Source organism: Salvia hispanica, chromosome 4 (assembly GCF_023119035.1).
Source record: "Salvia hispanica cultivar TCC Black 2014 chromosome 4, UniMelb_Shisp_WGS_1.0, whole genome shotgun sequence".
Lineage (NCBI taxonomy): Eukaryota > Viridiplantae > Streptophyta > Magnoliopsida > Lamiales > Lamiaceae > Salvia > Salvia hispanica.
The window spans coordinates 16,822,403-16,833,819 of record NC_062968.1 but is presented as its reverse complement, the minus strand read 5'-3'; the positions used below and the strand labels follow the sequence as shown (position 1 = coordinate 16,833,819).

The following is an 11,417-nucleotide window of genomic DNA, read 5'->3' as shown; positions in this document are numbered from 1 at the left end:
GTGATAATAATGCAATCGAATCTTTCTTTAAGAATGACAAGTATTCAAAGGAGCTAAACACATGGAATTAAATTTTCTTGTCATGAAAGATGAAGTTCAGGAACAAATAATATCTATAGAATGTATAAGCACACAGCTTATAGTGTTGACCCGTTGACTAAGGCGTTACCGCCTAAGACATTTATGGAATAAGTTAACATAATGGGTCTTGGGTATGGAAACGTCTAACCTTTATGTTTCCATGTTGGTTCAGACACTTAAGTTATAGATATTTTGAATTCAATAAAGTTGTTTCTACTTTTCCTGCATATACTTATTATTTGATATGCATATGTACGTTTTTAGTATTAATGCAGGGGTCTTGAAATAAGACAATTACGGACGCGGTGTCACTTATAGATTATATTAGAGTGGATATTGGTGATGTGGTACATGGAAGGAACTATGTCGATTGAATGATATATGCCCGCCATGACTCTCATTAGTAGTTCCTCTAATATAATACTTATGTTTGCCAATAATGAAAATATTTATAAAGTCCAATATTATGCGCGCCTTATGTTTATTATATCTATTTTACTGTGGCTCTATCACGTGTGACAAGTGGGAGAATCGAAAACTTTGTGTCCCACATGTTCGCCAAGTGGGAGAATGTAAGTTTTATGTCTCACATATGTGATCATAACATTAATCAATTGTTATGCGTAAACCCGTAATTCCTTTGGTAGAGCAACACGTGAGAATCTTATATTTTGGCTTGAATAATGTTTGTAGCAAGTATTGTAGTATTAAATTATTGGAGTAAAGTTGGCAACTCTGTTCCCTTTAGATTGTGAACTTGTTAGCACCAAGGCGATAACCAGATGCGTCGTTTTTGAGATCTGTATCATTTCGAATCCCAATATAATTAACATTAGCATGGTATCTTAATCCGTAAGCTCATGCACACCTTCTCTTATAACCCTAAACAATCAAACTAATTTTGAGTCCCTCAAAGCATATGCAGCATCCAAAAATGACCGGCGATCCCCTCCCAAAAGCGAGTTTCTGGGACAAACCCGACATCCTGACCCAGTTGGAAGGTTTCTGGCTGGTCAGCACAGTAGTCGACCCGGCCACCACCTTCCGCTCCAACTTCAACGCCAGAGAAGACGACGTCGTTCTGGCGTCGTCCATCAAGACCGGCACCACGTGGCTCATGGCTCTCTCCCATTCCATCCTCAAAAAACCCGAAAACGGCGATCCCTTAGCCACAGACAACCCTCACACCCTCGTCCCCACCGTCGAGTCCGCACCCTTCACCAACACAAAGGTAGACATCTATGACGCCTCGGCCCCTCGCCTCCTCCACACCCACCTCCCATACTCCCACCTCCCAGCCTCCGTCAAGAACTCCACCTGCAAGATCGTCTACATCGCCAGGAGCCCCAAGGACACCCTCATCTCCATGTGGCACTTCTTCAATGCCATATACAGGCGCGATCGAGAGCCTCTGCCGCTTGACGAGGCTGTGGATTGCTTCTGCACCGGCGTGCATCCCTTTGGCCCCTTCTCGGATCACGTGGCAGAGTACTGGCTGGAGAGCAGGAGAAGGCTGGAGAAGGTCTTGTTCGTCAAGTATGAGGAGATGAAATCGGATGCCAAGAGGGAGGTTTCGAGGATTGCTGAGTTTTTGGGGAGGCCGTTGACGGGGGAAGGAGAGGCGGAGGAGCTTTTGTGGAGGTGCAGTTTGGAGAGGCTTAAGAATTTGGAGGTGAATTCGAGTGGCCATGATTCGGAGCTCGTGCCTAATGCTGCATATTTTAGGAAGGGTCAAGTTGGAGACTGGAAGAATTACTTGACGTCTCAAATGGAAGAACGGATTCATCAAACCGTTGGCCTTAAGCTTGAGGCGTTAGGCCTCTTTTTCTAGTTCATTATATTGGGTCATGATTGGCCTTAAATTTGTGTGAGTTATAACTTATATTTTCAAAATTATAAATATGCATGTGTTCTTATCAGTACTAATGTTATTGCTAACCAATTCAAACAATTGTTGTACGATATCCTAAATTGCATTCAGTGCCATTTAACAGTAATGTTATACTTCTGGATCATATAAAGAAATTAATTAACATATATTCTTTAGCATTTAGGAATTTTGATTCTATATAATACTGCCAATATTCTTTAATCTATATATGCAATAAATAACGTCACGCACGATCCGTTCGTTCTTTCATAGTTGAGGCGGAACTTTTCGGTATGAAGTTTAAGAAAGAGATGTTTAGTGTGTTCAATAAATAGATCAAAATGTAAGAGAAAAAAATAGAGAGAATAAAGTCAAAAGTAAATAAAGTTGAGGTAATAAAGTAAGAGTGAGGAAAAATATTAATTAGAGTACTATATATATGAAAATGACTCGAGGGAACTTTCTAAAATAGAAAAATGATTCAACTATGAGGGAACGAGGAGACCAAGTGAGTAATTGACAATGTAAATAAATAAGGACAAATCATGTGCAGCTGTTCATTAATAAAGAAAATGAAATTCTTTTAGTTAATTAGTAACGATCAGTGCATCAAATGCCATCAGTATTACTTACCTTTGATCTTAATAGTCAACAGATTGTGATCTAATGCATGTTTCGTTTATATAAAACCGGTAAATCACAATTTAGAGATAATCACATGGATCATTAACGAAGTCTTATCACTAGGTGATCACGTGATAACTCAAATTAATTAGACCTCAACACAGTATCTAATAAATAAACAAAACATAATAAAGAACACGCTTTTAAGTTTTAGGTCATTTTTTTTTCAAATAAATCTAAAATGGATAAGTTATCTAAACTGTCATTTAAATGATTCTTTCACTACCATTCCCATAGAACTTTTTATCTCATTCCTTACTCAAAAAACAATATCCATAATCCATCGTCCATTCACTTTTTTTATAATCACATATTAGTCCATCATCCATTCACTTAACTATTCATAAGTTTCACTTATACTTCCTTATATTCTTATATTCTTCAATTCTTTTATCTTATACTTCCTTTGTTTCATTAGTGTTGGATTTCTTTTCGGATGTCCTATAATCACATATAGTCTATCATCCATTCACTTAACTATAATCAGCTATGTATATGTAGCTGATTATGTAGCCCTTGTAGATCATCTTCTTCAGCAATACAACAGTGAACTTGCACTCATATTTCTTTCATATTTCCTGTAGGTAAGACAGAGCGATTCTTTTGGATATAGTTATTATACTCTATCCGTCCCGGAAAAGTATGAACTTTTTTAATTTAGGAAACTCATTTCTCTCTAATATGAGACTCATTTTCTACTAAAAATACTTTAGAAACGTTTTCTTTCTATCTCTTTCTTACTTTTCCAATTATGCATTAAAACTCGTGTCAAACCAAATATTCATACTCTTTGGGGTGGAAAGATTATTTAATTGAAAAAAAAGAAAATGCAAAGTATGAAAAGAAGACATTTGTTAGTAGCAGTACTAGTTTAAACGATTAATGATAGTTGATATTATTATTGTTACAAAAACATCCATTTCAGTAACAAAAAGAAGAAACCGAATAAATTAGAAACACAGATGAGTAGAAAATGACATGCAAATGCAGCTCAGAGCTCTTTGTTGTCGACAGGGGACTTTTGATCAACGGCAATGAGTTATTTTAGCCGGGACAGAGAGAGTACTTCCTACATTCCATAAAATAGCACATTTTGGGCTTAAACAGATCTATTATATTCCCTCTGTTCCCTGAAAATTTGTCACCTATTTCATTTTTCGTTCGTCCCTAAAAATTTGTCACCTTTCACTTTTACTATTTTGGTAATAGACTACATATTTCACTAACTCATTTTCACTCACATTTTATTTTCAAACTAATATATAAAAGTAGGACGCACATGCCACTAACTTTTTCAACCCACTTTCTATTACATTTCTTAAAATCCGTGTCGGATCAAATGATGCCAAATTTTAAGGGACGGATTAAGTAATAAATAGTAGAAATAATTTATTAAATAAGAGAGAGATAGAAAAAAAAGATTAAAATATTAGTCCTAATTCTATGTGACGTATGAAAATGATAAAAGGATTATATTTTGAGATCTGTATCATTTAATTCTAACGAATCCCAAGCAATATAATTAAAATTAACATGGAATCTTAATCCGGATATACTATAAACAATCAAACTAATCTGCTCATTTAATTTGAGTCTCTCAAAGCATATGCAGCATTCAAATATGTCCGGCGATCTCCTCCCAAAAGCAAGTTTCTGGGACGAAGCCGACATCCTGACCCAGTTGGAAGGTTTCTGGCTGGTCAGTGCAGGACTCGACCCAGCCACCACCTTCCGCTCCAACTTCAACGCCCGCGACGACGACGTCTTTCTGGCGTCGTCCATCAAGACCGGCACCACATGGCTCATGGCTCTCTCCCATTCCATCCTCAATAAAGCCGAAAACGGGGATCCCTTAGCCACGGACAACCCTCACACTCTCGTCCCCACCGTCGAGTTCGAGCCCTTGTCCACCAACAAAAAGCTCGACATCTACGACGCCTCGGCCCCTCGCCTCCTCCACAACCACCTCCCATACTCCCTCCTCCCTAGCTCCATCAAGAACTCCGCCTGCAAGATCGTATATGTTGGACATTATTTATCATAATATATTCAAGAATACATAATTGAATATAAATAAAGCAAGATCTTCGAACTACATGTATTTCACGTAAACCATAAGCATAATAGGATCGAGATATACCTTGGCGATCCATAGCGGAAGCGATTGAGGAAGGAGGAGATGATTTCCTTGAACCTTTTCCGGCGCAGTGGCGCAACTCCAAGGATTTGTTTCTCTCTCTTTCCATCGTTTATGTGTTCTCTGTAATGTGTGTGATTTGATGAGATCACCACACTTGTATTTATAGGCAGAGAGAGGACAAACCCTAAGTATCAAACCCTAAAAGCCCTTTCCATCAAAGAGGCCCAAAATAATGGATCACAATCAATTCTAATCAAATCTTAATAATATATACGCATGATTCTTTACTTGATGGCCAAGGGAATGAATATTCATTCCATAAAAAGATTATATAATCAATCTTTTCCATTCATTGGCAATCAATTGATATATATATATATATATATATATATATATATATATATATATATATATGGTTTTGATCTATGAAGACCAGATTTAAATACAGAAATGCAGAACACGGTCATACGTAAGACATTTTTAGGTCATAGTTAGTTTATTTTTAGGTCATGCTAACAAAGCATGACCTAAAATGATCTTAACATGACATAAATCCAAATCTTATAATATGACCTAAAACTACTTAATTATGACCTTCCATGTTTTGGGTTAATTATTGACCATTAGATCATCTAATCCTAGGGCCAAGATTTGGGCTGCATTTCTGGATTTAAACACATACTTGTTTTGATCATCTCCCTATATATATATATATATATGAATATATATTCTCTTTGGAGCAATATAACATGATTATTTGATTAATTGATATGTGACAATAATTAATTGATAGTCAATTAATTAGGGTAAAATGTGTCTTATACCAAATATATGTATTATACTAAAAATCCAATTCTATTTAGGATTCTATCACATGTCACATATGTGAGACATAAAACTTACATTCTCCCACTTGGCGAACATGTGGGACACAAAGTTTTCGATTCTCCCACTTGTCACACTTGACAGAGCCACAGTAAAATAGACATAATAAACATAAGGCGCGCATAATATTGGACTTTATAAATACTTTCATCATTGGTAAACATAAGTATTATATTAGAGAGACTACTAATGCGAGTCATGGCGGGCGTATATCATTCAATCGACATAGTTCCTTCCATGTACCACATCACCAATAACCCCACTAATATAATCTATAAGTGACACAATGTCCATAATTGTCTTATTTCAAGACTTCCTGCATTAATACTAAAAACGTACATATGCATATGAAATAATAAGTATATGCAGGAAAAGTAGAAACAACTTTATTGAATTCAAAATATCCATAACTTAAGTGTCTGAACCAACATGGAAACATAAAGATTAGACGTTTCCATACCCAAGACCCATTATGTTAACTTATTCCATAAATGTCTTAGGCGGTAACGTCTTAGTCAATGGATCATCAACCATAAGCTGTGTGCTTATACATTCTATAGATATTATTTGTTCCCGAACTTAATCTTTCATGACAAGAAACTTTAATTCCATGTGTTTAGCTCCTTTGAATACTTGTCATTCTTAGAGAAAGATACGATTGCACTATCATTACAATACAATTTCAACGGCTTGGATATTGAGGAGACAATACCAAGGCCTGAAATAAAATTTTGCAATCATTAATGCTTCAAAGCAAGCCATAAATTTAGCTTTAATGGAAATCCAATCATTTCTAGTTGATCAGATGTCCTTAATGTGAGCATAAAATCTTTTGTTCCCTTTAAGTATCTCATTATTATCTTTGCAGCTCTCCAATATTCAACACAAGGGTTACTTTGGTAACGGCCTAGCATTCCAACTGCAAAGTTGATGTCTGGTCTAGTACAGACTTGAGCATACATCAAACTTCTCACGTTAGAGGCATAAGGAATATTATCCATCTCTTTACGTTCCAATTCAGTTTTTGGACATTGATCCAAACTGAATTTGCCACATTTATGAATTGGAACAACACTTGGAGAACATGCACTCATGTCATATCTCTCTAAAAGATTCGATCTATGTAGCTTTTATGAGACAATCCAAAAGTCCACATGATTGATCACAAGATATTTCTATCCTATGACGTAGGATGTCTCACACATATCTTTTATGTTGAAACTTTTAGAGAGGTAATTTTAGTGTCATGTAGTAATCCAATGTCACTACTAGCAAGCAATATATTATCAACATACAGAACCAAAAATATGAACTTGCTCCCACTAACCTTGAGGTATATGCACCGATAAATGGTGTTTTCTTTAAAACCAAAAGCAGTAATAGTGTCATGGAATATAAAATACCATTGTCGAGAAGCCTATTTCAGTCCATAAATTGATGTCTTAAGTTTGCAGACTAAATTTTCATTCCATTTCTTAATGAAGTCTTCAGGTTGTTTCATGTAGACTTCTTCTTACAAATCATCAATTAGAAAAGCTATTTTCACATCCATTTGATGCAGCTCCAAGTCAATATGGGCTACAAGTACCAAAATGATTCTAAGTGAGTCCTTCTTTGATACATTAGAGAAAGTCTCTTTATAATCAACGCTATCTTTCTGAGTATAACCTTTGGAAATAAGTCTGGCTTTAAATCGTTTGACTAAACCATCTATGTCGAATTTGGTCTTGATGACCCATTTACACCCAATATACTTTTGTCTATTAGGTAATTCGACAAGGTCCCAGAATTTATTATAATCCATAGATTTTAACTCTTCTATCATGCATTAATCCATTTATTAGAATTATTACACTTAATGGCTAGTGAACATGAAACTGGATCATTACGTATTCATATATCACATTCGGATTCTTAGAGATATGCCACATAGTCATCAGAAATGGCCACCTTCGTTCTCATTAAGAAAGCATTAATGGCACATCTGGAGATGTTTCTTCCATACCTATGTTCAATGACTTTGGCATCATCATTAAGTGGTTGGTCATTCAAATATTGTTAGGCTGTTCAACAATATTTGACACACTTAATTCTTGAGGAAATGAGGGAAGAAGGTTATACCCTTATTTCATTAATGACCGTATTACGAGTGTTAGAACTCCCACTGATCTCACCATTCTCAAAGAATCATATATTTCCAGTTTCCATAATTCTCATGCTATCATTAGGACAATAAAATCGATAACCTTTGGATTTTTGTAGTAACCCACAAAATAACCACTAACTGTCCAAAATCCATTTTTCGTTTCTTGCAAAGAGTATACTCTAGTTTCCGCTGGACAGCCCCAAACATGAAGGTGCTGGAAACTGGGTTTTCTATCTGTCCAAAGTTCATAAGAAAGTCTTTGGTACAACCTTACTAAAAACTCAGTTTAATACATAAATAGCGGTTCTAAGAGCATAAATTCACAACGTTATGGGTAAGGTAGAATTATCATACTTCTAACCATTTCCATGAGAGTTCGATTTCGTCTCTCAGCAACATCATTCTGCTGAGACGTACTTGGCATAGTGTATTAAGCACAAATGTCATGCTTTTCTAAGTATTTGGCAAAAGGTCCATGTAATTGACTTATTTTAGTGGTACGACCATAAAATTCACCACCTCTATCAGATCGAATAATTTTCACATTTCTATTTAATTGCCTTTCAACCTCAGTCATAAAATGTTCAACTGTGCCTGAGATTTTTCTTGCAATAAATAAATCCATAATGCGAAAAAATCGTCAATAAAGGTGATAAAACGTTTTTATCCACTAGAAGTCGAGACATCAAAAGGTCCGCAAATATCTGTATGTATAATTTTAAGGAGCTCATTGCTTCTTGTGGCATTTTTAGTACTGTGTTTGGTTTGTTTACATTTAATACAATCCACACAAACGGTAATGCTTGTAAAGTCTAAATTCGAATGAATATTATCCTTTATAAGCCTCTTAATTCTTTCACTAGAAATATGATCCAGTTCCTTTATGCCATAAGAATGATAAATTCGAATGAATATTATCCTTTAGACGCTCCTTCGGTTGCAATATGAGCATGAGATGCACCCATTCCATACTTCTTCATCTTATGCTCCTCCTAGACCAATACGTTTCCCAATTCTTTAAGAGTCCACTAATCTTTTATAGTGAATCAATTTGGAATGGTCTGAGGATATAAGGAAGTTAGGATGAATTGAACAATGAAATCCTTATCCACCTATAATCCTAACTTTTCCAGCTTAGAAGAGATGTTATTTATTTCCATCACATGCTCGTACATAGTCCGAGAACCATCATATTGCATGCTCATGAGATCCTTCATAAGTTTTCCTGCAATAGACTTATATGCAGTTGTGAAGCGATCCTCAACATTATGCAAATATTCTTTTGCAATATCAGTCGTTGAGAGACTTTATCTACAACGAATATTCTAATGAACTGTAAACTTAGTCCTGTTAGATTTTTCCCAAGCATTATGGGCAATCAACCAACTACTTTGATCAAAGATAATTGGATTATCATTCAACAGTGTTAGGTTCCAAGTCCATTATTCCAAGAGTGAACTTAAGTTTCTCTTTCCATTCAAAGAAGTTAGTTCCATTAAGTTGGGGAACGTTTGAGGTAAACATACTAGTAGCAAAAAATATATGTTTTTACATTATAGGAGCAATTAAGAAATGAATGCTCACATATAAAAGCTTTGAATAATAACACGAACATTAATTTGAAAACCCATATCATGAGGCAATTATGAAAACTCCTTTGGGTAGTCTTCATACAATAATAAAAATCATGCTTTTAATATCCATATCTCAGTTCAATAATTGAGTAATAATAAATTGGCGTTACCTTTGGGTAATCGACACCAATTTAAATTATTAACTCCATTAGTGTTTATTATGTCGCAAAGACTATTTCCTTTGGGAATCTAGACCTTACAACAAACAAACTATTTAGATGATGAATAGCCACAACAAGCATGATGATTAATTGCATACATAGATTTTTCATATTAACTTGATTATAAACTCTTCTCATTTTACCTCACTTTGGTGATTGCAAAATAAACATAATATAATCAAGAATGTATAGCGATTAATTGCTTAAGCAGATTTTCACTTAATTTGATTATAAACTATTATTTTACCTCACTTTGGTGATTGTAAAATAAACATAATATAATCAAGAACATATAGAGATTAATTGCTTAAACAAATTTTAATATGAGTTTGATTATAGACTCTCCTTATTTTGCCTCACTTTGGTGATTGCAAAATAAACATAATATAATCAAAATACATGTTAAAACGAGAATTGAATTATGTAATCATTCATTCCACCGTCTCGGTAGATTCATAATCATAAAACATTTAATTGAAATCTCAATTCATCAATGCATATATTCAAACTCAATTTACATAAAGTATATACACAATCAAAATACCCAAATCAATTCCATATATATAAATAGAATCAATATGGAAACAATATATTTCAAAGTATAATCATACAAAATAAACAATCTTTAATTGATAAAGAGATTAACTATAATTCCAGTATAATTGACAATTAAATTATGCGAACAAAGTCTGACATTCGTGCAGAAACAATTTCACATAAAATCATTCAATCAATACATAATAGTGCAATTTGATAAGCATGCAGTCATATGAATTCATTAAATTTGAATACGTAATAAACAAATTGAATCAACTAAATTTGAATCACTATTCATTAAATTTCTTGACGGAAGAGTGATACCGAAAACCAAATAAAGCGAGAACCAAATATACACAAACATGATTCTCAATTCATCAATAATTTATCAAAAAATAAATTAAATGATTATGGTTTTCCAATAATACGAAAATACATGAGTTCTCAACCATGCTCTGATACCACATGTTGGACATTATTTATCATAATATATTCAAGAATACATAATTGAATATAAATAAAGCAAGATCTTCGAACAACATGTATTTCACGTAAACCATAAGCATAATAGGATCGAGATATACCTTGGCGATCCATAGCGGAAGCGATTGAGGAAGGAGGAGACGATTTCCTTGAACCTTTTCCGGCGTAGTGGCGCAACTCCAAGGATTTGTTTCTCTCTCTTTCCCTCGTTTATGTGTTCTCTGTAATGTGTGTGATTTGATGGGATCACCACACTTGTATTTATAGGCAGAGAGAGGACAAACCCTAAGTATCAAACCCTAAAAGCCCTTTCCATCAAAGAGGCCCAAAATAATGGATCACAATCAATTCTAATCAAATCTTAATAATATATACGCATGATTCTTTACTTGATGGCCAAGGGAATGAATATTCATTCCATAAAAAGATTATATAATCAATCTTTTCCATTCATTGGCAATCAATTGACATATATATATATATATATATAGGGATGTATTCAGGTCAGAACGCTAAGTATAAGTAAAACTCAAAACACTTGCAGTCCATTGGATCTTATGATCTAACGGTTAGATTAATGCCACGTGTCATCTAATGATATAGAATTTTAGACTAATAATGTAGCTCGGATAATAATGTAGCATTTTAGTTTAATAATGTACAGTTTTAGTCTTACAATGTACATTTCTAGTCTAATAATGTACCTCGGCTAATAATGTAGATTTTTAGTATGATAATGTAACTAATCACAACCATCCAATCTAATGATCCAAGGGCTGTGATTAGTGCTGTGTTT

At 34.4% G+C, this 11,417-nt stretch overlaps 2 protein-coding genes and 1 long non-coding RNA gene across 3 annotated transcripts; 2 read left to right on the top strand and 1 right to left on the bottom strand.

The window, feature by feature from the left end:
- Nucleotides 1–1,015: 1,015 nt before the first annotated feature.
- Nucleotides 1,016–1,941, top strand: LOC125220481 (cytosolic sulfotransferase 12-like). Its single transcript, XM_048122652.1, has one exon. The coding sequence runs from the start codon at nucleotides 1,016–1,018 to the stop codon at nucleotides 1,910–1,912; it is 897 nt and encodes a 298-aa protein (XP_047978609.1). The 3' UTR covers nucleotides 1,913–1,941.
- A 2,315-nt stretch (nucleotides 1,942–4,256) lies between these two features.
- On the top strand, nucleotides 4,257–6,591 carry LOC125220480 (cytosolic sulfotransferase 16-like). Its single transcript, XM_048122651.1, has 2 exons — nucleotides 4,257–4,652; nucleotides 6,529–6,591. The coding sequence occupies exons 1-2, from the start codon at nucleotides 4,257–4,259 to the stop codon at nucleotides 6,589–6,591; spliced, it is 459 nt and encodes a 152-aa protein (XP_047978608.1).
- A 2,095-nt stretch (nucleotides 6,592–8,686) lies between these two features.
- Nucleotides 8,687–10,781, bottom strand: LOC125218551. Its single transcript, XR_007175975.1, has 2 exons — nucleotides 10,723–10,781; nucleotides 8,687–9,031 (listed from the first exon to the last, which is right to left on the bottom strand). It is a non-coding gene; the product is annotated as an uncharacterized LOC125218551 (long non-coding RNA).
- Between the last annotated feature and the right edge of the window lie 636 nt (nucleotides 10,782–11,417).